The 27,485-nt window shown below is 43.7% G+C and overlaps 1 protein-coding gene across 2 annotated transcripts in view; it reads right to left on the bottom strand.

Moving 5' to 3' along the window:
• The window catches only part of LOC126416443 (ubiquitin-conjugating enzyme E2 C), a 38,500-nt gene extending 22,388 nt beyond the window's left edge, over positions 1 to 16,112 (bottom strand). The window contains exons 1-2 of one of the 2 annotated variants that reach the window (XM_050084169.1): positions 15,883 to 16,112; positions 15,730 to 15,757 (exon numbers count right to left, since the gene is read on the bottom strand). In XM_050084169.1, the coding sequence (XP_049940126.1) occupies positions 15,730 to 15,757; positions 15,883 to 15,986 (132 nt within the window). In that variant the 5' untranslated portion in view covers positions 15,987 to 16,112. The remainder of the gene's footprint in view (positions 1 to 15,729; positions 15,758 to 15,882) is intronic. The other variant, XM_050084168.1, reaches the window with a different exon arrangement.
• Positions 16,113 to 27,485: the final 11,373 nt, after the last annotated feature.

Genomic DNA, 27,485 nt, shown 5'->3' on the forward strand with positions numbered 1-27,485 from the left:
ATACACCATAGAAACATGGAGGACCTGAACTAAAGATAAAATGTCCTTCACCATATTGCTATGAGGGATAAAAAGTAAAACGCCGTCAATAGACCACGCATCATTCGCTAAAATGGCTTGAAACTCAGACGGCACACACAAATTAGAATGTACATGGTTAAAAGAAGGGCATTCCATCAGGAAAAGGCAAACCATTAAATGTTGATGAGAATGAGCATGAAGTGAGGGGAGATCATCACTTAACAAATGGCGATGACTAAAACGGGAAGGCCAAGAGGAGGTTGGCCAAGCCGCTAGGGGAGGTTTAATTCCCTGGATCTTGTTCCCATGAAGGGGAGACCAGTGGTGATGTCGAAGTGACACCACCTGCTGACAGGCAGTGAGCAAGTGAAAGCTTTCCTGGACCCACTGCACTAATGGATGCATGGTGTACAGCTCAAAGAGGCTCTGTAGGGCAAAAAGCCTGAGACAATGACACTATTGAGAAGCCCATGTTGCCGAATAAACTGTGTCCTGATACAGGGTGAAGAGCTCCACTGTAAATACTGAGCAGTGTTTCAGAAGACGATACTGAAAATCGGCGGTACCAATGATGAGGTCACACGTGACACCGTGGTCAGCCCGAGAGCCATCAGTGCACATAAACTACTACCGCAAAGTTCTGTGCGAAGGTCAAGAAACTTACAATGACAGAGCGAGTCTGTGGTAGTGTCCTTAGGAAGCAAATCAAGTCCAAGGTGAATATGGGCTGCTGCCACAAAACCAAGGTCAGGAAAGTGGCACATAGCATGAAGTTAAACTGCTGCAGCAATAGCCGAAAGTGAACTCCATGGGGTAGCAGAGAAGTGTGAAGTGCCCCATACTGGCAGTCACAAAAGTCATCAAAGAAGGAGGCATAGAATGGTGGCCAGGCATGGCAGAGAAACTGCATGCATATCTGCTGAGAAGAGTATCACATCAGTATGACAGCGGTAGTTCGGCAGCCTCTCCTTAAAGACTCAACTGGGCTAGTGTAAAAGGCGCCAATGACCAAACGGATGCCATGATGGTGGATCTTATTGAGACAGCATAAGGTGGATGGGATGCAGACGCATAAACAAAACACCCATAGTCTAGTTTCGAACAGACAAGGGGTTCAGCACAAACAGAGGAGGGCGATCTGATCTGCTCCCGAGGAAGTACCGCTCAGGACCTCTTCGACACAGTAACAGGGTACAGCGCACGGGCAGCCAGGTAAGACACGTGGGAGTACCAAGAAAGTTTCTTATGGAGCATGAGCCCTAGGAATTTCGTAGTTTCAGCGAACAGAAAAGCATCAGGTCCAAAATGCAAACATGTTCGAAGAAACCAACTGCACTGCCAGTAATTCATACAAACAGTGTTTTCAGTCAAAAGGCAAAAGCCATCACTGATGCTCCATGAGTAAAGATGATCGAGACATCACTGAAGACTCTGCTCAAGGAGACAAGTCCATAGAGAACTGCAAAAGATCACAAAATTGTCAATGAAAACAGAGCTGGAAATGCCCAGCGGGAGAGAGACAAGAATAGGGTTAATGGCAATAAAAAGAGGATGACGCTCAGGACGTAAGCCTGAAGCACATCGTTTTTCTGGATAAAGTCGTCTGACAAAGCAGAACCCACACCTATCTTGTAAGCTCTGTCTTAAAAATTCTTGAAGGAACACAGCATGAGGCCTCGGAAGCTCCACATGTAGGGAGTCCTCCAGCAGGTGGTGTAGGCTGTTTCCAAATCAAAAAACACAGCCATAGTCTGGTATTTCTGCGACAAACCATTCATGACATGGGTTGACAAAGTAACAAGATGGTCAACTGCAGAACAGCGTGCTGAAAATCCACATTGTGCAGTGGTTAGTAATTGCGAGACTTGAGCCACCATACCACGGGCATGAATCATATGTTCCATCACTTTGCAAACACAGCTGGTGGGAGAAATAGGGCAGTAGCTAGAAGGAAGGTTTTGTCCTTACCAGGCTTAGGTATTGGTATGACAGTGTCGTCATAGCAGCATCTGGGAAACTTGTCCTCTGCCCAGATGTGATTGTGTGTATAAAGTGCTTGAGAGCAAGAGGAAGGTGCTGCAACATCTGAATGTTTACATTGTCCAGCCCTGGAGTGGTGGAGATCAGGATGAAGTGAGAGCATGAGCCAGCTCCCTCATAGTGAAAGAAGCATTGTAGCACTCACAGTTCTGAGAAGAGAACTGTTGTCCAAGCCTCCTCCACTCATTTCCAATGCAGGAAAGCAAGGTGATAGTGGGTTGAGCTCGAAATCACAAAATCGCAGCCCAAGGTGTTGGAAATACCGATAAGGTCCACTCTATCACCTGCTACACTCAGGCCAGAAATTGGGTTGGCTGGTTAAAAAGAGGGTAGAAGGGACCAAACTACAAGGTCATCAGTCCCTTGTTCCTAATAAAACAATGCCACAAGTGTGAGAATAAAACAGACGAGACATACCACACAAAATGGAAAGAAAGGAAAAACCACAAGAACGAACACTAAAAGGAACAAAAAACGAAGACACACTAAAAACAGAAGAGAGTAAAACGAGAAAGCAGATTACAGTGGCTGACCAACCACGAGAATAAAATGGAAAAGCCAGCCACTCTGCAACACACTAAAACCTCAACCCTAAATGCACTAGGGTGGAGGACACAAAGGTACAAAGGACATGCGCTGAAACTTAGATCAAATGATAAAACCCACCCTCACGAATAAAATGCAAAACTAAATCAGCCAATGAGGCGTTGTCAGATAAAATGGGTGGCAATGAGTCCAGTAATCCAAGATTTTGTCGCTGTGCAATCAAAGTGGGACAGTGCACCAGAATATGGGCCACTGTCACAACTGGGCGCCGCACCGACACTGAGGTCGGTCGTCACGGAGCAGGAGGTAACCGTGGGTCACCCAAGTGTGGTCAATTCGGAGCCGGCAGAGGACAGCTGATTCCCTGTGAGAGGCCCGCATGGAAGACTTCCACACATTCGTAGTCTCCTTAATGGCTCTGAGCACTACGGGACTTAACTTCTGAGGTCATCAGTCCCAGTCTCCTTAATGACATCCAGTTTGTTGTGCGTACTGTTATGTCATTCCATCTCCCAAAGCCGAAAAACACTGCGGGGTAAGTCAGAATGCAGGTCAGGTTCAGCAATGCCCATCTGCAGAAGTGGTTTCCGCATAGCCTGTTTGGCCAGCCCATCAGCAAGTTCATTGCCTGGGATGCCGACATGTCCTGGGTTCCACACAAACGCCACTCAACAACAGGACCGGTCCAGGGCATAGATGGACTCCTGGATGGACACCACCAGGATGGCGAGGGTAGCACTGGTCGATAGCTTGTAGGCTACTTAAGGAGTCAGAACACAGAAGAAACGATTCCTCAGGGCATGAACGGATATACTGAAGTGCACAAGATATGGCCACCAGCTCTGCAGTGAATACACTGCAGCCATCGGGCAAGGAATACTGTTCAATATGGCCTCTGTGAACAAAGGCATAGCCAACATTACCCTCGGCCATCAAGCCATTGGTGTAAACCACTTCAGAGCCCCAGAACACTTTAAGAATCAAGAGGAAGTGACAGCGGAAAGCCGCAGGGTTAACGGAGTCCTTAGGGCCACACAAAAGGTCCAGGCAAAGCTTCGGCCTACAGCTGCACCACGGAGGTGTACGTGAATGGACCTCGAGGAGTGGTGGTACAGGCAAGGACTCCAGTTCAGACAGTATCGATAGCATGCAAACTGCAATCGTTAGCCCTGATCTGGGCCGCCTATGCGGGAGGTGAATCGTCATGGTTGGGAATAGAAGACAGTAATTAGGATGTTCAGGAGAGCTACGAATGTGTGTGCAACACAACTGGCGAACAGTTAAGCACATCTGACCTGCAATGGAGGGACCCCAGCCTCCACCAGTACGCTGGTTACCGGACTTGTCCTAAAAGCTCCTGTCGCTAGTTGAACTCCGCAATGGTGGAATGGGTCAAGCAAACGCAATGCTGAGGGTGCCGCCAAACCATAAATCACACGCAAAGTCAAGGCAGGATTCAACAAGGGCTCTGTACATCTCCAGCAGCATGGTGTGATCTGCACCCCAGTTGGTGTTAATCAGGCAGTGGAGGGCACTGAGGTGCTGCCAACACTTCCATTTAAGTTGACAAAGATGAGGAAGCCAAGTCACACTAGCGTCGAAAACCAGACCTAAGAATCGATATGTCTCCGCTACTGTGAGTGGATCATCATTAAGGTAAAGTGCTGGGTCCAGATGAATGGTACGACGCTGACAGAAATGCACGAGACACGTCTTCATGGCGGAAAACTGGAAGCCATGGGCTAGAGCCCATTACTGCGCCTTGTGAATAGCTCCCTGTAGGTGACTCAGCAACACCAGTACTGGAGCAACCGTACGAAATGCATAACTCTTCTGAATACAGAGAAGGTGAGATGGAGGGCCTGACAGCTGCTGCTAGACCATTAATGACCACTAAAAATAGAGAGACACTCAAAGAGCCCTGTGGGACTCCATTCTTCTGGATATCGATGGAAGTATGGGCGGCACCAACTTTGACACGGAAAGCAGGGAGCGACAGGAAGTTTTGGATAAAAATCTTGAGCAGGCCCTGGAGACCCCACTCACAATGTGGCAAGGATATGATGTCGCCAGGTCGTGTCATACGCTTTTCGTAAGTCAAAAAAGACGGCAACCAGGTGTTGGCATCTGGAAAAGGATGTTCCAGTGGCAGACTCGAGGGACACAAAATTATCAGTGGTAGAGCGACCCTAGCAGAAGCCGCCCTGACATGGAGCCAGTAGGCCACGTGACTCCAGGACCCAACCCAACCGCCGACACACCATACGTTCCAGCAGCTTACAAAGAACATTTGTGAGGCTGATGGGCCGATAGCTATCCACATCCAGCGGTTTTTTTCCGGGTTTGAGCACCTAAATAATGGTGCTCTCCCACCATTGCGATAGAAAGATGCCATCGCAACAAGATCCAGTTGAAGACTACGAGGTTGGTTGGTTGGTTGGTTTGGGGAAGGAGACCAGACAGCGTGGTCACCGGTCTCATCGGATTAGGGAAGGAAGTCGGCCGTGCCCTTTCAGAGGAACCATCCCGGCATTTGCCTGGAGTGATTTAGGGAAATCACGGAAAACCTAAATCAGGATGGCCGGACGCGGGATTGAACCGTCGTCCTTCCGAATGCGAGTCCAGTGTCTAACCACTGCGCCACCTCGCTCGGTAAGACTACGAGGATATGTCGCTTGTAGTCAGATGAGAGATGTTTAATCATCTGGCTGTGGATCCAATCAGGCCCAGGAGCTGTGTTGGGGCAATGTGCAAGGGCACTGAGGAGCTCCCACTTTGTAAATGGGGTGTTACAGGATTCATTGTGGCACGTAGTGAATGAGAGGACTTTCCCTTCCAGCGACCGTTTGAGAGGGCGGAAGGCTGGTGGTAATTCTCCGACGCAGAGGCTCAAGGAAAGTGCTTGGCAATCACGTTTGCGTCGGCAGAGAACACACCATTTATGGTAACACTGGGAACACCTGTTGGGATATGGTACCCAAAAATACGTTTGACCTTTGCCCAGACTTGGGAAGGTGACATAGCACACAAGGGTAGAGCCATATCTCGACCAACACTCCTGCTTCCGTCATTTGATAAGTTGCTGAACACGAGCCCAGAGCCGTTTAAAGGCTACGAGGTGCTGCAGGGAAGGGTGCCGCAGTAGAGCTCGCTGACACTTCTTAATTGCTTCAGCAGGTTCTGGCAACCACTAAGGGACCGTCTTACGCCAGGGCACCCTAAAGAGCGAGGGATCGCTTTTTCTGCCACAGAAACAGTTGTGCTAGTCTCCTGCTTAACCATCACATCGACGTTACCATGTGGGGGAGGTTCAACAGTGGCAGCAGAGGTGAAAACCCCCCAGTCCACCCTGTTTAAAGCCCATCTGGGCAGGCAGCTGTGGGCTTCACAGGGGGGCAGTGACAGCAAGATGAGGAAGCGATCACTACCACACAGGTAGTCATGTGCTCTCCAGTGGGTAGATGAGAGAAGTCCTGGGCTGCAAAGTGATAAATCAATGGCCGAGTAACTACCATGAGCCACACTGAAATGTATGGCGGCCCCAGTATTTAAGAGGCAGAGGTCGTATTGCGCCATTAAAGTTTTGACATCTCTGCCTCAGCCAGTAAGCATGGTACCACCCCACAAGGGGTTATGGGCATTAAAATCTTCCAGAAGTAAGAAGTGCAGCTAATACATTCAGGGGTACTGCACCATCTCGAGGAAGATATACATTGCTGACAATTTCCTGTGTTGTCCTTATCCTGACAGCACACCTTCAAGAGGGGTTTGAAGGTGGGCACAGTGTCACTACAGACTGAGTTTAGGACATAAATGCAAACTCCACTTGACACTCAATTATAGTTGCCACGATTCCTGTAATATCCCTTTTAGCCACGGAGGAGGGCAGGGGTCAACATGGCTGGGAACCAGGTTTCCTGGGGGGCAATGCAGATAACAGGTGTAAAGCTTAACAGTTGCCATAGCTCAGCCAGGCAGTGGAAAAAAACCGCCGCAATTCCACTGGAGAATGACCTAGTGAGACTGGGAAGGCGTGGAACATTCAACAAAGCAGTTTACGCCCCAGGTTCATCTGCTGCCACCGACTTTTTGCTTGAGCAGTGTATATCCATTGTGTCTGAGGGTGTGGCAAGATATAGGTCCTCAGTGGATGCCAGAATCTCCACCCCATCCTCAGACGCAGAGGTTATAAATAGCAGTGGTGTGGGTGCCACCACAATTTCCTTGGTCTTATGGGTCTTATTTCTCTCGCTGCTCCTTGGGTTTCCCTGGCTGGGAGGACTTCACTGGCTCAGTCGCCGGGAATGAGGAGTAACGTGAATCCCTATGACCAGCTGCTTTTGAGCTCTTCAGCCACTCTTATGTGTCATTTTTCCCACTAGCCAAAACCTGGGAAGGGAGTGACCCAAGGGGGGCCTTCCTAGTGAGAGAAGCCGAAGAAGACATGCTTCCTTGGCTTAGAAATGGAGATGGACTCAATGGTTGGGGGGGGGGGGGGGGGGGGTGTTGCTCCCGAAGTAGGTGGTGTGGGAGCAACATGGAGGGACGTGCCCCCCCAACATCAGGGGGGGCAGATGTAGTCTTCCAGCTCTGAGAGGTGACTGGGGTTGGCGGAGCTGATTGTGCCAGAACTGTTGTAGTGGCAGCAAAGACAATTTCATACGTACAGGATGCAGGCATTCAAATTTTCTCTTAGCCTCAGTGTAGGTCAGTCTGTCCATGGTCTTGTACTCCATGATTTTCCTTTCTTTCTGGAGAACCATGCAGTCAGGCGAGCAAGGTGAATGGTGCTCTCCACAGTTGACACAGATGGGAGGCGGGGCACATGGAGTATTTGGGATGTGATGGGCATCCGCAATCTTGGCATGTGACGCTGGAAGTACAGCAGGAAGACATACGACCGAACTTCCAGCACTTCAAGCACCGCATTGGGGGAGGGATATAGGGCTTTACATCACACCGGTAGACCATCACCTTGACCTTCTTAGGCAATGTATCACCCTCAAAGGCCAAGATGAAGGCACCAGAGGCAACCTGATTATCCCTCTGACTCCGGTGGACACGGCGAACTGAATGTACACTTCGCTGCTCTAAACTGGCACTGCTCGTTAGACTGCAAAAGAAGGTCCCTGTGAAATATGATACCCTGGACCATATTTAAGCTCTTATGGGGCGTGATGGTTACAGAAACATCCCCAGCTTGTCACAAGCGAGTAATGTCTGTGACTGGGCAGAGGATGCTGTTTTGATCAAGACTGACCCAGATCTCATTTAGGACAAGCCTTCCACCTCCCCAAACTTGTCCTCTAAATGCTCAACAAAAAACTGAGGCTTCATCATCATGAAAGATTCCCTACCAGCTCTCGAACATACAAGGTACCAGGGCAAATAAGATCAGCTGCCATCCCTTAGCCTGACATTCCTCCAAGGTGTGGCCAGGCAGGGGAACAATTTGGGGTCGTACTTCTGGGCGTTTAATTGAGCTTGTGATTCGCTTAGAGACTGCTGGTGTTTCACCACCGGCAAGAGATAGACTATGCTTCATCACATGTCATACATCCCGATGCCACCCATTCCGACCATGGGCCCTCCTCATAGGTGCCACCCAGCCACAGCAAAGGCCACCTGGCAAGATAGCCATTGCTGGGAGTCCCGATGCCCCAAGGGGATGGGGATCTACCCATTGACACACGTAGGGAGTTAACAGTGCAGGCATCAGCAGAGCAATCCCAGTGTGGTCAGGGGGCTACAACCAACAGGGTACATGGCGGCCCCATCACAACGGACTGGCTACCGTACTGGATATCAGGTGCAAAGAAGTCCATGGTCATTGTCGACCCAGAAAGCGACACTGCATAGTGCTTGGTGGAAAACTCACCCAGGAAGGTTCCTTGCCCAAGAGATGGAGAATGAGCAGGACTAAAATGTGATGACTAGAAAGTGGGCAAAAGATCTCAATGCACGACAGACACGATGCACCATGTAAGGCACCCTTCCCCAATTGGCTCCCTCATCGCGAAGATTTTGAAGAATGGAGGTCAAACCCTACAAGGGACCATCACAAAGGCCGAAACGTGTGAAACTCCTTTTAGTTGCCTCTTACAACAAGCAGGAACACCTCACGTCTATTCTCACCACCACACCCGCAGGGGGGCAGAAATTGGGGAGTGGATAGTAAACCGCTGATGTTCAGAGAGGGTAAACAGGAAGCCGATTTTGATCATAATCCCTGATCTGGGCTCCTGTTACGGGAGATGGATTACTGTGTTTAGAAAAGTGGAGATGGTAGTTCGGATGCTTAAGGGACCTGCAAATGTGGTTAACATAATTGACAAGCAGTCATCGGCACCTGATCCGCAATGGAGGGAATCTAGCCTCTATAAGTAAGCTGTTCATAGGATTAGTTCAAAAGGCTCCTGTCGCAAGTTGAACGCCACAGTGATTTATCAGACCCAGTATCCACAATGCTGAGGGAGATACCAAACCATATGCTGCACTTATAGGGGGACTTATCAGTGCTTTGTAAAGCTGCAGAAGAGTAGTGCAATCTACACCCCAGCTGGTGTTACTCAGGCAGCGAAGTGTGACATGATGATCTACGACCACCACATTGAATAGTGGGTCATCAAGGTAAAGTTCTGGTTGGGGGTAAATGGTACGATGTCAACAGAAGTGGATGACTCAAGTCTTTGCGGTGGAAAATCTAAAGCCTATGCCTGCACCTTTCGTATGGTGCCTTATAATTACACTCAGTGACACCCACACCAGAGGAGCAACAGTACAGGCGAAAGTTGTCAGCATACAAGGGAGGTGATACTGAGGACCTCACAGCTGCTGCTAGACCATTAACAGCTGCTAGAAAGGGAGGGGCACTCAATACAGAGCCCTGCGGGACTCTAAATCTCTTGGGTATGGAGGGTACTGTGGAAAGCACCAACCTAAAAACCAGAACAGAGTGAGGCAGGAAGTTCTGGATGAAAATCTGAAGCAGACTCCCAAGACTCCACTCTTGCAAGGTAGCAAGGATGTGATGTCTTAAGTCTTTTGCAGGTCAAAGAAGACAGCTATAATGTGGGTATGTCAGGCAAAACCTGTTCGGATGGCAGAATCCAAGTAAACCAGATTTATCAGTAGGCGAAACCACCATGAGACAACACCAAAAAAAAGATGGCAAGGAAATGCACTTACCATTCACCAGTAGGTGTTTTATCATGCCGTCCAGCTCTGGTGCTGCATCACGGCAATGGGCTAGGACTCTGACAAATTCCCACTCAATGAAGGGAGCATTATATGGCTCCAGGTAGCATGTAGCGAAAAATAATTTCTTTTGCTCCTCCAGCTATTTTAAAACATGAAAGACATGTTGATAATTTGCAGGCTCTGAGACTTTAGAATAGTGCAGAGCAAAACATTCAATGACAGCATCTTCGTCAGCATAGACAGTGCAATCCTAGATAATACCAGATATGCCTGCAGGCATCTGGTACCCAAAGAGATGTCTGATCTTAGCCCAAACCTAATAAGGGGAAGAACACTGTCCGATGGTTGAAATATACAGTTCCCAACATTCTCACTTCCATCTTTTTATTACGTGGGGGACCCGGGCGTTGGAGAGCCCGCCCTACAACCTCGAACAGCCTCCAATTTCCGATGACCACCAAGGTACTGTCTTCCGTCGTGGTGGATCTGAGGAACAGGGGACCACTAGATCATGGTAGTTGTGGTGGTAGTTGTTTCGGGACTGTCTCATCAATATCTCCAAACAACAGGGAGCCAAGTTCGACAGCAGAGGTGAAAGCACCCCAGTCAGCACTGTGGAGAGCCCATCTGGCCAGGCACCCAGCGGAGGAACAGGAAGATCAGCACGTGGTCACCAACATACAGGTCACCATGGACCCTCCATTGGAAGGATGGGAGAAGATAGAAGCTGCAAATGGAAAGATAAATGCTCAAAAAGTTGTGTGTGCCACACTGAAGTGTTAGGGGGTACTAGTATTCAAGGGAAAAATGCCAAATTGTGCCAGTAAATGTTCAAGGACTTTATGACAGTCAGTGATCATAGTTCCACACCACAAAGGGTTATGGGCATTGAAATCACCCAAGAGTAGGAGAGGTGGAGGGAGCTGAGAAACCAATGCAAACAGTATATTCTGGGACTTCACCATTGGGAGGGAGGTAAACGTTGAAGGTGGTAATATCCTGAAATGTCCTTACACCAACAGCCACAGCCTACAAACTTGCTATACAGAGTGTCCAGAATGTACGTGCCAACTCCGCCCGACACCTTGTCATAAGTAGCGTTATTCTTACAATATCCACTGTATCCACGAAAGGCCAAGGTCTGCATTGCTGGAAACCAAGTCTCCTGAAGGGCAATGCAGAAGGTAGGACAAATGTTTAAAAGATGAATAGCTCACCCAAGTGGTGGAAAATATTGCTACAATTCCTCTTGAGAATAATGTCGTCGATGTACTTTGAGGCCTTGAACGAACAAAGGGAGAAGGTTATGCCTTAGGGTCACCTGCTACTACTGGTTAAGGGTTATGGCATCAACACACATAGGCAAAGAGTTCCGTTGTATGTTGCGAACTGGGACCTCAGGGGCTGCCAGATTCTCCACCTCAGCCACAGGAGTGGAACCGGCAGGATCTGGTGGCATGGGGGCACTGGAATGTCATTCTTGCATACATTCTCTTGTCTTAACTCTCCTTAGAGGGTTTTGATGATTTCGAGGGCTTCTCTGAATCAGTTGCAGGTACAGAGGTTGATCGCGAAGCTCTGCGGCCAGCAGTCTGTTGTTCCTTCAGCCACTGGCTAGTGTCCGGATGTCGACCGGTGGAAATGCTGGAATGCAGTGTCCCGAATAAGCCTGAGGAAGATGATTTGTCTCTGGCTGGGAGGTGGGGACCAATGTCCCTGGTGCACAGGAAGCCACTTATCCCAAAGTATGTGTGGGAGAAGCAGCAAGAGGGGAGCCCCCAACCATCAGAGGGGGCAGGCACAGGTGAGCAGCCCTGAGGACCCACAATAGGCAGGAGTACCGTCCCCAAAGAGGGCAATGTTGTTGTTGCGTGCGACATTGTTGGACACAATAGACAGGAGTACCGTCCCCAAAGAGGGCAATGTTGTTGTTGCGTGTGACATTGTTGGACATGCTAGGTGCAAAAGCTCGTACTTCTTTCCCTCTCAGTGGGCGAGTTTTCCCAGAGAGTATTTTATTCTCTCTCTGGAAAACAGTGCAATATGGCGAGCAGGGAGAATGGTGCTTTCAACAGTTGACGCAGATGGGGGCAGGGGCACAAGGAGCATTCACATGTAGCACTCATCCACAATCTCAACATATGAGGCTAGCACTGCAAAGATGTGTATCTGAATTTCAGACACTTGCATCACCGCACTGGGGCAGGGAGAGGGAGCATACAGTTTCACAGCACATCGGTATACCATCACCCTGGTTTTCAAGCAATGAATCACCCTCAAAGGCACATGTAGCAACCCTGTTGTCATTTGGCCCTCCTATATACTTGACAGATGAAGTGTACACTGAATTGCTCCAAGGTGGCGCGTAGCTCATCATCTGATTGTAAGTCCAGGTCTCTGTGGAAAATGATGCCCTGAACCAAATTTAGACTTATGGGGAGTGACAGTTGCCAGTATGTCACCCATCTTGTTGCAAGCGAGCAACAGCCGTGACTGGGCAGGGGCTGCCATTTTGATCAAAACTGACCCACTTTTCATTTTACAGGTGGCTGCCACTTGCCCAACATTACCTTCCAAGTTCCCAACAAAAAATAACTGCTTTATGGCAAGAAGGAATCAGCATCAATTCTCAAACAAATGAAGCATTGCTCTGCTTGCCACTAATCCTTACATTCCTCCCACGGCATAGTGAGGGAAGGAAACATTTTAGGGTCATCTCTCTCTGCATTGAAAGAGGAATATCCTTTCATGGAGAGTGCTGGAACTGTATGGCCACCAGCAGGAGATAACTTCATTCGCTTCCTCTGTGGCTCATCTGCCGGGGAGCCATTCACTCTCAATGGGGCCTCTCCCCATGAGCGCCACCCAGCCTTAGCAATGGCCACCAGGCCATAATCTGTTGCACAGACTCCCTGTGCCCCAGTCATTACAGGCACATGCCCCATCGTACACACAGAGTTTTCAAGCTCCAGCACCAACAGTGTGATCCCTGCGTGGCCTGGTGGCTACTGTGGTGGAGGTACTTGACGACCCCCCTCCCCAACAGGATGACAACTGTGTTGTGTTTTGGCTGTATTACCATATTAAAGGGAATGGTGCACAGATGGAAAGGCACAAAGGTGGACCATACACTGCCCTGGATGACTTCTGGAGAATTTTGAAAATTGATGGTACGTCAAATCCAACAACAGGGACCATGTGTTTGTTTAATGAAAAGTTGTAGAATATGCTGGAAGTGGAAACTTGGGGTCCAGTCATAAATCAGATCTAAGCTGGGTCAGAACCATGAAAACCAACAGAGAGGCAGAGGGGGAAATGGATAGTGGAAGTAATGCTGCAAAGGCTGGAGCCCCGTAGTAGCTAGTCATGTACCACAACTGCTAGAAATAATGTTGCCTGGGCCAAAGAGACTACTCCTTACACAGTCAAGTTAGAAAGGAGCCCACATCATGTAATGATATGGGCAGCAATGACATCACAACATTTGCTTCGCCCATACTTTTTTGTAGGGACTGAACGGCACAAGTTATTTACCTACACAACAAACGTGATTCATACCTCGACTTGATGCAAAGGGCCTCACAAAAATCATACAGTTGCAGCAAGAGAGAGCCTCCTCACTATGCTCTTGCAGTGCGCAAGTTCCTAAATGAACACTTTCTAGAATGTTGGATAGGTCGTGGTTCACCAGTAACACCTGCATATGTTATCTTCAAGTAGTCATGATACAAGACCAGCACAATACTATTCAGGATGCATTTCACACTATGGAAATGGAAATGAGCGCTTGGCGTCATTGGCCGGGAGGCCCTTATGGGGCAGATCCAGCCGCCTTGGTGCAGGTCTCATTACATTCGACGCCACATTGGGCAACCTGTGCGCCCGATGGGGATGAAATGATGAAGACAACACAACACCCAGCCCCTGAGTGGAGAAAATCCCCGACCCAACCGGGAATTGAACACTGGGCCGTAGGACGGCAATCCGTAACGTTGTCCACTCAGCTATCAGGGCAAACATTTCACACTATGAAACCAAACATGCTCAAAAATATGCCAAGAACATGGAGACGCATGGAAATGTGTTTACAGCACAGTGGGGAACATACCAATATATTTGACACTTAAAAGCAAGTACTAGTTCTAAAACAAAACAAATCAATTAGCATTCAATACTAGGGGCACACGGACTTGTCGCCCACACTAAGATCTTGACTCTACAATCATTTAAGTCAACAAAATTGCTACAGTGAACACCACCCCCAACCCTTGCCAACCAGGAGACTAATCTGTCACATAGCCCAGTGTCCAATTTAGGTTGGAAGATTGGAATGAAGGGGTGAGGCCAACAAATATAAATACAAAATAAATGTTTTTAACATACTGAAATGCAGTGTAGCCATGTTCAACTCACTTTTCATTATAAAGATTAAACCTGCAATGTAAATTCAAAACACCTATATATGATAGTTACTTCTTGGAGAAGTATTTTGGTGTGAATTATGAACATGTATCTCACAAAAATTATAAAAAAGCAAGGGGTCCACTACTAAACTTTTAAGTAACAAATACACATGCTTTCTGATGACAAGCATTGAACAGTAATGTTTGTAACTAATGAAGCAAGTAACAAATTTCATAGAGTAGCACACAGACAGCTATGACTAAGAATCTAGCAAATTTCTTGACTGTCCCAGTTTCACTTTACCAGTGACTGCCCAGTGTTTATGCATGTTAATGCACATAACTTGGTAAAATTACATCAGCACTTTTGTATGCTGCTGTAAGTATAGAATTGTGAGCAGTGACTTTATGTAAACCTTGAATTTGTTATAAACTTCCATGACAAATCCTCTATCAGCAGCTTTGTCAAACAGATGCTAATTAAATACAAGTACAATGGGCTCAATATATACAAGGGTTGGAACTTTAATAGTGGCAACTATTTATTTACAGCTTGTACAAAATAGATATGTGTTTCAAAGTTTTACTGACCTTCAAAGTAGCCACCAGCATTGCGTATAACCCGTTGCCAGTGATGTGGAAGTCGTAGGATACTCTTAGCAGTGCAAGTTGTGTTGACAATTGAGCAACGAATTTGTAGCAGTGCTGAAGCAAATGCCGTGAAGTGTTTCCTTCAGTTTAAAAATCAAATTGAACTCACGAGGGCTTAAGTAGGGGAGTGCAGCAGGTGGTCTAGCACTTAGCCCCATCAGTAACAGCTTGCACTGTATGTGCTTCAGCATTGTCCTGCAAAATGGTCAGGCCCTGCCGAAAGTGTCATCACTTCCATCTCTGTGCTGTTCACGACCAGCTTCAAGGCAGAAGTGATGACACTTTCTGCAGGACCTGACCATCAATTAGCACGTACAGTACAAGCTATTATTTATTTGTTTGACTGACGGGGCAGCTAAGTGCCATACCACATACTGCACTCCCCTGACTTAAGCCTTCGTGACTTCAACTCTACTTCTAAACTGTAGGAAACACTTCACGGCATTCGCTTCAGAACTGCTACAAATTCGTCCGCGCCGCTCGAGCTGTCAACACAACTGGCACTGCTAAAAGCATCCTACGACTTTCACATCGCTGGCAACGGTTTATACACAATGCTGGTGACTACTTTGAAGGTCAGTAAAACTTTGAAACACGTCTCTATTTTGGACGAACTGTAAATAAATAGTTGCCACTACTGAAGTTCCAACCCTCGTATTATCTAATTCCATTTGCTACTAGCTATAGTTCAACAGACACCTAGTTAAATAGCAAATCGGTAAAACAATACTTCATGGTCATACCACGATAGCAGTTTGAAGCAATTATCCGCAGCTCCAATTTCTTTGAAAATTTATCAGTGAGATCCGGGACTCACAAAAAGATAGAACTGACAACAAAATTTACTAGGCATCTGACTTATACTCACCATTAGAGACATTAATTCTTTCTGTAGCCTGAAAAAGAGAGAAGCATCATATCATCAGTTTTCAGGTTGATCTATGAACTGAGTTAAAAATAAGCAAGCTCCTGCATTAAAATATTATCCACAACACCAACAAAATAAACAGAAATACATTACCTCTTACTAACTGCATGATTATCTCTTGAGATTGTTTGCGATTCTTCATTTGCTTTCGCAAGTGTCCTACTGTCATCTACAAGACGATTGGTCTCTTGTGCCATCCCTTAACGTACGTTGCTTTCAAAACCAATATAAATGTGGCACCACAGTTTTTAAAACTACTCACAGCCAATAAGATATCTGGAACAGAGCGCTCACTGTGTTCATAATGCAAAGTTTATCTGAGGAAGAACAAACAATCACAACGGCGGCACCAAGGAGGTTCGGCAACACAAACTGCGAGATACAGATGAATAATACTGTTTGGCTCGAACATTCTAAAGGCAATTACTATGTGGCCAAAAAATGCCAAGTACAAGTAACTTAAGAATAACATAATTCAACTCTGGGTGAAAAACAGGTTTATAAAATCTGACAAAAAGTAAAGGGGCCTGCACAAGCTCAATACTTATTGACAATACTAGTTTGTCAAACCTTCAATATATGGAAGCGACCTCACACTATCAAAAACAATGACAAAAATTGCCATTTGACAACACTAGTTTACACGGTTAAGATGTCGAAGACCCAAAAGAAAGCGTGTACTGCAATTATATTAGTTCTATCTTGCAAGCAACAGAAAACAACGAGAAAGAGGAAATGAGTGCGAGATTATTATTAGTGTTGATACGAGCTAAAATAGGGAAGCAAAATACGTTAATGAGGGAGACAGTCGCATTCGGCAAGAGATAGGCACATCTTACAGATGCTTCTGGTGACAGGTAGGTCATTCTAATACTCGAAATTTAGTTCTGTAATATCAGCAAGCACAATTAGTACAATTTTTTGGAAACTTATGAAGCAATTATATCTCCACGGCAAGGACCTGTTCAGGAAATTAACGTTAAACATTTCTTTTTTTATGCTTTGTGGTAATTTGGTGGAACTGACACGCACTTCAGAGATCTCTTACTAGTCACTGCAGATATATGACGTATTTTTCGAAATGCGTACGTTTTTCAAAACTGCTGTGTTACGTAACAATCCATATTATATTATGAAATTAATGAAGTAAGCGACGCCATAGGAAATCCTCCGTTTACTATCCGAAAGTGGCATATATAATTATTACCCTTGCATAGGTCTATTAAAATTCTTTTGTGTCAAAAGACTCGTTGAGAATTGAATCTAAGGTATGATATGCAATGGCGAATCGAAAAAAAAAAAATAAACAGTGCACACTAACACCTCGTTGCTGGTTCCTGAAGCTCTGTCACCACCTGAATGGAGAATATTGTCAAACTGTCAATAATTGGCCTCACACATTAAGTATGTATTGACAATACATGAACTGGAATCAGAATACCAGGTCACCAATTTTTTTAAAACCTAGTGCTGGTCTGGAGCAGGTGACAGAGGATTTAGGATCACTTCGCAAAGATTTCACTAAGGAAGACACCGTGGTTATAGTGGGTGGGACATGGCAAAGACTGCATCAGCATCGAAGCACACTTGTGTTGAGTTTGCATCTGTTCTTGGACGCCATGACCGACCTCATTTGAACTCTTCTGTGAAGAGAATTAATTTGGAATTGGAACGGCTGCTTATGTCAGTTGCAGGGTCACACATTGGTGTGGTTCCTGTTGATTCTCTCAATAGGGGTGATTATACTAGGCATGGCCTATACCTCTACAGGAAAGGGAATGGTAAACTGGCTGGGAAAATAGCAGGAAAGTTAAAGGGGGGAGGCACTGTCATGAGTGATAAAATATCAGTGGTTATAGGGTTCAGAAAAGACCTTTTTTTAGGGTAGGGATGACAGAAAGAAACCAAATTTTAAGAGAGGTTAGGACTGAGAACAACCTTCAGTTTGAGAAAGAAACCAATAAACATAATTCTAGCTTGTTACATCAGCATAAACAACTATTAGTTAAGAATTTTCAACAGTCAGCAGATATTTCATCTCTGAGTTACTGAGTTAAGACTCAGTCAATGTGAAATGTCAGCTATCTTTATTGCATCAAAATATTCGAGGACTGAGAAATAAAATTAATGAATTAATTATTTGCATAGATGAATTAGTCCTCAAACCCAGCTGACATAATCTGCCTCTCTGAACATCATGTGACTACTGGTATAGAACTTTTAAGTGTTACAGGGTTTAGGTTAGCGTCTCAGTTTTGTAGAGCAGAAATTGAGAAAGAAGGAGTTGCCACATTCATCAGGAACTGTCATAAATGTAAGAACATTGACTTTCATAAACTTTGTCTAGAACAGCATATGGAAGCACGTGCAACAGAAGTAGAATTTCACAAAAAATCCTTCATGATATTAAGTGTATATCGAGCACCTGCAGGTAACTTTAATCTGTTCATAAACCACCTTGAAGCTGCATTGGCCCATTTAACAACCAAAAACAAAGAATTAGTTGTTGCTGGTGATTTCAATGTAGATTTCCTCAAAGACTCTCCCAATAAGAACTTATTTGAGTTAGTTACACTATCATTCAATTTAATTCCTTCTGTAAAGTTCCCCACTAGGATAGCCAATTGCTCACAAACAGCCATTGATAATATCCTTATAGAAAAGTCCAATGAACAAAATTATGTTACAAAACTAATATTCAATGGCCTATCACACCATGACATGCAGTTCCTTCTGTTAAATGTTAATAGTGAACAGGATATAAAATCTGTTAAATTTGAGCTCAAGAGGTTAATCAATAAGCCAAAAATTGATTATTTTAGGACACTCCTCACTGGACTGATGTTTACAGTGCTCATGGCATGAATGAAAAATACACACTTTGCGAATAAAGTGCTTACCTTATTTGAACACTGTTTTCCCCCAAAACTAACCAAAGTTAGAGCAAAGGCTACAAAGATGCCATGGATTACTGAAGGAATAGGGATATCTTGTAAAACAAAAAGGAAACTGTATCTGTCAATCCGAAACAGTTCTGATGTTGATGCTATGGCACATTACAAGAAATACTGCAAAACATTGAAGACTTTAATACGGACATCAAAGCAAATATATTACATGGAAAAGATAGTCATATCAGATAACAAAATAAAGACTGTATGGGATATAGTGAAGGAGACCAGTAGAACCAGACATGAACAGGGACAAATAGCATTAAGAGTAAGTGATACATTGGTGACAGGTGTGTGTAGTGTTGCAGAACTTTTTAACAAACATTTTATAGCTGTTGCTGAAAAGATGGGGTTGTCAGGCTCTGTAGATGCTGCTATGGAATACCTCAGACCAGACATTTCAAGTAACTTCCATAATATGAATTTGACCCTAACTATCCCAGCAGAAATAACGTCCACCATAAAATCTTTAAAATCAAAAACATCTAATGGGTATGACGAAATATCAACAAAGTTAATTAAAGAATGTGATTCTGAGTTAAGTAACATATGAAGCTATCCGTGAACCAGTCGTTTATTAGTGGAATATTTCCTGAATGGTTGAAATATGCTGAAGTTAAGCCATTGTTTAAGAAGGGAGATAAAGAAATAGCATCAAAATCCGTCCAGTTTCACTTTTGCCAGCGTTCTCAAAATTTTTAGAAAAAGTAATGTACAATCGGCTTTATAACCATCTTATCTTAAATAACATACTGTCAAAGTCGCAGTTCGGATTTCTGAAGGGTTCTGTTATTGAGAAGGCTATCTACACTTACAGTGAAAATGTGCTTAATTCATTAGACAAAAAATTACAGGCAACTGGTATATTTTGCGATCTGTCAAAGGCAATTGACTGTGTAAATCACAATATACTTTTAAGTAAATTGGAATATTATAGTCTAACAGAAATGCTGCAAAATGGTTCAGATCTCATATCTCTGGCAGAAAACAAAGGGTGTTATTAGGAAAGAGACATGTATCATGCATCATCCAACTGGGAACTACTTACATGTGGGGTCCCACAAGGTTCCATTTTAGGGCCCTTACTTTTTCTTGTATATATCAATGACCTTTCATCAGTAACATTACCAGATGCCAAGTTCGTTTTGTTTGCTTATGATTCAAACATTGCAATAAATAGCAAATCAAGTGTAGTCTGGAAAAACGGAACACATACATTCAGCCGATACCAATCGAAAGACAGGCAACTGAACCAGTAAATCCAATGACACAACATAATAGCAGCACAGGTACTATACCGCGAACGACGAGAGTAGAAACACACGAACAACACTTTTGTTCACCAATGATACTATATGACGCGGGTATGAGTCAGGAAATTGAGAATAGGCAGACAGGCAGTAGATTACCAGAGAATAAACACGACGACACAAGCAGTGGCAGATTATTTGAGTCCATAAATCAGCAACAAACCGGATTTATGACTAGATGTGATACAGACCACTTCCTTACAGTCAGAAAATTTCAAAATTTCTAGGAAGAAGGTGGTAGCTTGCATGCACGCACATTCATCGATCAGTTTGAAGTAGGCTTACCATACCACTGGAGCGTAGCTCACAAACTTGACTCCATTTGCGCATACATGTCAGGGACAGTAGCAGAGGTGATGCAAAAGATCGCGGCTACCTGTACGTCTTACCTACAGTTCAGAACAGCATTTCTTGAAAGATATTGGTCTAAGGAGGTGCAAAACAAAATTAAATATGAGTTACTTCAGATGACACCATATGAAAACTCAGGAGAGAAAAGCGTGGTAAAATTCTTTGATACAATGGACAAAAAGAATCAATGCCTAGACAAACCATACAATAACGGAGAGCTGATACGTCTATGTAGAATGAAATTACCGGTAAAGTATCAACAGGCGACAGTAGAAAAAATGAAAATACCGAAGAATTCAAAGAGGTTTTAAGAGAACTTGAATTTATGTTTAAAGAAGACGAGGTGAAAGAAAAAAGAAAGGAAAGGGAACAGCAAATGGAGAGGACTAGGAACGAATATTCCAATAATAATAATCGTAATCCTAACACCAATAATTTCAGGCAATTTAACAGACAGGGACAGTGGCACAATGGAGACAACTGGCATAGAAACGATAACCAGAATAATTGGTACCGAAATAGGAGCGGTAATGCTCACTCATACAGTGGCGGATATGGGTTTAGGAATCAAAATGCCAAAGCTCAAGGGTACTTTGAAAGAGGTAACGATGTTAGAAACAGCAACTGGTGAGACCAGGGCGCGAATAATTACCGAGGAAATTATGGTCCACAGAGACAAGAACAACACAGCAAAGGGAAACCCGAAGTAGAAATTAGGCCATCAAATCCCGAAAAACGTAAAGATTGACGGGAAAATCCGGAAGAGGTTAGGCAAACTTACGTCCATTCCTTAAAACAATCAAAAAAGGACATTCATGTTTTGGAGGTAGCTAGATCAAAATTTACCTCAGGGAGTCACACCTAGTGATACGTGGCTGGCGACCACGGGGCCCCGAGCTGAGTCCTGGCATTGCTTCCACTTACTTATGCCAGGCTCCTCACTCTTATCTTTCCTATCTGGCCACCCTCGGCCAGCTCTTGTTCTTTTCCGACCCTGACGCTATTAGGTTTCGAGGGCTAGGGGTCTTTCATTTTCCAACCTATACTTCTCATGCAGCGTCTGACCCGGAGTGGGCGGCTGCAAAAGGCATCTGTATCCCATGTTAGGGGCGGCCTCCAGAACTGCGGAAGGCAACGGAATACCACCGCAGATTATCTTCCCTGCATAATGCAGTCTCCATTTTATGCACAAAAAATGGCTTCCTCTCATGTTAAATCAGTGTCCGGAGGTAAAATAGTCCCCCATTCGGGTCTCCGGGGGGGGGGGGGGGGGGGGGAGGGGGGGGGACAACTTGAAAGGAGGCAAAAAATCAAAACGAGAATTGGTACCTGGAATGTCAGAACTCTGCTACAAGCAGGAAAACTAGAAAACCTTAAAAGAGAGATGGAAAAGAATCAAATGGACCTCGTAGGAGTTGCTGAAGTAAGATGGAATGGACATGGAGAGTTGCAGTCAGATGAATATGTATTCTACTACTCAGGAGGAGAAGTAAAAGGAATTAATGGAGTAGGAATGATTATGACAAAGGAATTGGCTTAATGTGTGGAATACGTAGACTATGCAAATGACCGGGTTATTGGTGTAAGGCTGAAAGGAGCACAAAAAGATTTACTGATTGTCCAGGTGTATATGCCAACTTCAGAACATGATGACCAAATTGTAGACGAAACGTACAATGTAATAGAGAGAATAATGGACGAAAATAAAAAATGCTGCAAAATAGTAATGGGAGACTGGAACGCCATTGTGGGAGAAGGGAAAGAGGGAAACATAGTAGGCAGTCATGGTCTTGGAAAGAGAAATGACAGAGGTGAATGGTCAATTGACTTCTGCAGGGAAAGGCAGCTGATAGTGGCAAACACATGGTTCAAGAACCATAAGAGGAGGCTCTACACTTGGAAATCACCAGGGGATAAATATAGAAACCAAATCGATTTTATACTGGTAGAAGAAAGATACAGGAATGTAATCAAGAAGGTGCACACATTACCAGGTGCAGATATTAATAGTGACCACAACTTACTTATGGCAGAAATAGAAATAAGAATGAAAAAACTGAAAAAGGTGACAATGGTGAAGAAATGGGATGTAGAGAAGATAAGGTCCAACAAAGAATAAATTACAGAAATGCTGTCTCGGGACTTTCTAAACACATTACGAGACAAAGAAGCACCTGATAATGCCAACGAGTGCTGGAATATGCTGAAAGAAGGAATCATTAAAGCAGGACAGCAAAATATAGGATATGTAAAAGAGAAAAGGTCAAAAAAACCGTGGGTCACACAAGAAATGATTTCCAAGATGGAGGAGAGAAGAAAATTGAAAAACAAGAACACTGAAGATGCAAGAAAGATATACCGAAGGTTAAATAACGAACTGCGAAGAGAAACAGAGCAGGCTAGGAAAAAATGGCTAAAAGAGGAATGTGATGAAATTGAAGAACTGGACAGGAAATGAAGATACGACTTACTATACAACAGAGTAAAGACTATGACATGGGAACAAAACAGAGCAGGAAGCGCTACTATGGGAATTTTGAGTAAAGACGAAGAGGTAGTGTATAAAGATCGTGACGATGTCCTCCAGAGATGGGAAGAATATATAAAAGAGCTATATGACACAAATAGCAAACCAGAAACTCTGGAACTTGAATCACACAACAGTGTAAGTGATGAAGAGAAAGGACCGACCATCATAATGGAAGAAGTAAAGTCTGCCATTGCTGCAATGAAAAATGGCAAAGCAGTAGGTACAGATACAATACCGGGAGGAATACTAAAATGCTTGAACCACAATGGAATAAGAGAAATATTGAGGTTATGTAATAAAATATATGACAGTGGTGAATGGCCTGAGGACTTTTTGACAACAGTAATGATTCCATTGCCGAAAAAACAAGGAACCAAGAAATGCGGCGAGCACAGGACAATCAGCCTCATTTATTTCATGGCTGTGTGAATTTGCCTTATGCTGCTGTGTAAGGCGCATGACCTTGAAGCGGACTTAGCCGCTGAGCGAGGCAGCCGCGCAACACGGTGCCTAGTATTACTAGCAGCCAAAGTGATGTTAAGAATAATTAATAAAAGACTTGAAAAAGTAATAGAGGAGAATCTCGGCGAGGAGCAGTTTGGCTTTAGACGGAATACGGGCACCAGAGATGCAATAGGGCTCCTACGAATCTTGGGAGAAAGGTTTATTGAAAAAGGAAGAGACCTATATATGTGCTTCATCGATTTAGAAAAGGCATTTGACAATGTGGTTTGGGACAAGCTGGCGACTATTATGAGGGAAAAGAGAGTGGACTGGAAAACCAGAAGACTTATAAACTCATTGTACCTTAATCAAAAAGTTTCAGTTAAAGTGAGAGGAGAAAGTACAAACTGGATCAGACTAGGGAAAGGAGTAAGACAAGGATGCTGTTTATCACCTACTCTTTTCAACCTGTACTTGGAAAATATGATTGACCAATGCTCATTAGATGACAAAGGAGTAGAAATTGGAGGAAGAAGAGTAGGGTGCTTGAGATTTGCTGATGACATGGTCCTTCTAGCCACAGGGGAAAAAGAATTACAGGATTTGGTGGACACCATTGGAACTGACGGAAAAAAATATGGAATGAAAATTAACACAAATAAAACAAAAGTATTGGCAATAGGGGGAAATAAGGAAATAAAAATTGTGCTGAATGGAGAAACACTAGAACAGGTGCAAAATTTTAAGTATCTTGGAAGCAGGATAGACACCGACTGGAAGCGCACCACAGAAATTAAAACAAGGATAGCAATGGCAAAAGAGGCGTTTTATAAGAAAAGGAGAATCTTCTGCAGCGGTATGGACAGGGAACTCAGAAAGAGACTCATAAAATGTCTTGTATGGAGTGTTCTTCTATATGGCGCTGAAACATGGACTATGAGGAAAAAAGACAGAGAAAGGCTGGAGGCTTTTGAGATCTGGACATGGCGAAAGATGGAAGGAATAAGTTGGATGGACAGAGTAAAAAATGAAGAGGTACTGAGAAGAGTGGGAGAGAAAAGGCAGTTACTAGATGTAATAAAGAGAAGAAAAAGAAATTGGATTGGGTATATATTAAGAAAGAATGACGGACTGATAAAAACAGTTTTAGAAGGTTATGTAGAAGGGAAAAGGAAGCGAGGAAGGAAGAGATTCCAGATACTGGATGACATGATGGACGGTACAACATACAGCAGCCTTAAGAAGGAAGCAATGGATCGCAGAAAATGGAGAGGCAAAGGACCTGCTAATATAGCAGATAACTGATGATGATGAGATCAAAATTAGAAAAAACTGAACATAGCCAAAATTCAGACACACAGGGACTTACGAAAATTTCCGATAAACAGTCAGCACCAGATACACTTGAATTACGCAACAAAGCATTCGCTCAGCAGCAATGAGACGTAGGATTACTCAAGACAAATCTGCCACAAAGAAACGCTTCACACTGGACCAAAAGGTATTCGTAAAAACTCATTACCTTTCACATAAGAGTCAAAATAAATGCAGAAAATTTTTTGCAATCTATAAAGGGCCAATGATAATTTCCAGGGTCGCTCACGAAAATGCCTTAGAGCTAATGATCCCAAAAACAGGTAACAGTATTGGCATCTACCACGTGAGCCACCTAAAAGAATGTGAATGAAAGAAATGGTAAAAGAGAAGAAAAGGAAAGAGACAGAGGGGCAATCGCAAATCGTGTACTAACCACTAAATCAAAAAATAAATTAAGAATCAACAAAATATCACATTAATTCAAAGAAAAAAAGACACAATACACACTAACAATCTCTTGTAGTATCAATTACACTACAACATGCACACAAACAATAAATGGTACACAACAATAAAATGTATGAAGAAGTGGTAGGCTACAAAAATTATAGATATATGCGTTAATTAAATTATCATATGAGAAATAAGTAATAATTTTCTTCATTTTTACAAACATTGCATTGTATAGAGTCATAATCACTTGTTGTTTGTATAAAACAAAATATTGTAAAAACTTTCTCTACACGAAAAAAGGACATCGCCACCAACACCAATCACCAGCTCCCTTAACACCAGATGCTTCGAGATAGCGACGGAGAGGGTACAGACATGTTGAGAAAGCACTTAGGACAATAACAACAACATGAAGACCAACGCCACACTGGAAATGCAGGTTGCAACCAGGTTGGACTTCAGGAGGACAACGTGCAGCATGGACATTTCATATGTCACGACACTGCTACACAATGGAAGAGTGTGGGGAGGATCATAATACAATGAGACGACAATGAAGGTGCAAAAAATTACTAAGATCTACAAACTCATCAAGTAACATTTGGAAAGGCTGTCAGATCCTACAAATCCTATATCACTCCTACACTAAAATTCACATATTCCTAGCCCAAGAAGAACAGAAGAATGCAAGAAAGAAGAGAAGAACAGAAGATGCAAGATGAAGAAGGGCAGAAGACAGCAAGATACCTTTCTCTCCTATCCTGCAAAGCAAATTGCTACAAACGTCTTTCCATGAACTTTGAAGCATGGCAAGTACTACAACCACCTCTCCAAAAATGAACCTTGAATCGTCAAACAAATATAAGCGAACGGCAAACGGAATATTAAATAGTACCAACCAACATCATCTAGAAATAGATTCAGCAAAATAAACAGTATTCTCCCTACCACATCATCAAATTGCCATACTGAACCAGGTGTGAAGTACCAAGACGTCACAGCACAATATTGGGTGACAATCGTCAGTAGCCAACTACAATCATCGAATTGCCATACTGTCCCAGGTGTGACAGCAAAGGAGTACCAAGTCATCACTGTGTATGCAGTAAACCACACTCATCATCAACGGTTAAAAGTACCACTCCACGATAACAATGTCAACATGTAAGACCCGGCATCGCATGCTAGAGTGCTTCTCTCATGATTTGTGACACCCATACAAATGAGTTGATGCCATCCAGTATTTCAGTGGGGATCATCGAGCACAGAAACTGACGCAGCACAAAACAAAAAAACTGATAAAATACAAATGTAGAGTTAAGAAAATGATATATTTATCAAAATATTTTATTCCTTTTTTGTAAAAGTAATTATTTTATCATATAAGTAAAGCCAATAATGTGATAGAGACCTTCAAATATTATGTACAGAAAATTAATTAGTATAAGTAAATAATCTCAAAAATCCCTGTAAAGCCAAGTTAGTTTTTTATATAAAAAAGGTTTTGGTTAATCATAGGTTGAAAGAGGATAGAATAAAGAAGAAACACTTCTTCACTCTTAAAACAGTGACACAAAAAAAGAAAAATAATGCCTAAATAAATAAAACAAAGTCACACAACAGAGCTTTTCCGAACATTCACGCGAAACTTAACTAAAGAAAATATATAACCACACTAAAACATGATACACTGTACACTAACGAGTTTAGAAAAATTAATACTGTAAAAACAATTTTTGGAAATGAAAAATAAAAACAGAGACACGTACTGGCAACAACAAAGAATAACAACCTTTGTAAAGTCTATATTTGCCTAACAACAAAACACAAATTGTAGCATTAAAAAATAGAAACGATAGCTATAAAGAAACCATTAGAAAAAAAGTGTTAAGAATGGCTGGGAAAAGTTTATTGGAAAATCTAAAAGAACAATTTTGCCTGACTTTGTCAATGTTTTTCTCGGCATTGACATATCCCAGACAAAAATTTTTTCAGAAGGAGGGAGATATGTAAGACGTTGTGGTCTCCTGACCTTCACTGCTTACATATTCCGCCCTCACAATCATATTCCGCACATCAAGACGCTTCATTCGAACCCAGACTCGATAAGATAAAGTCAATGTTGTATGATTTCATGTAAACGATATGCAAATAACAAGTAAATCGCAAATGCGCACTGAGGTTGACATACTCGTGGCTGGCGTACACACACACATTCAAGACACGACGGTCACATAAGCTTTTAGTTCAGGAGAGGCAAACTGCACGCCAGGAGGCCGGTCCTTTCAGAGGATGAGTCAACCTATCTACATCGGCCAGCGACCGCCCGTAGAGCAGACA

The sequence above is a fragment of the Schistocerca serialis genome, chromosome 8 (genome assembly GCF_023864345.2).
Source record: "Schistocerca serialis cubense isolate TAMUIC-IGC-003099 chromosome 8, iqSchSeri2.2, whole genome shotgun sequence".
NCBI lineage: Eukaryota > Metazoa > Arthropoda > Insecta > Orthoptera > Acrididae > Schistocerca > Schistocerca serialis.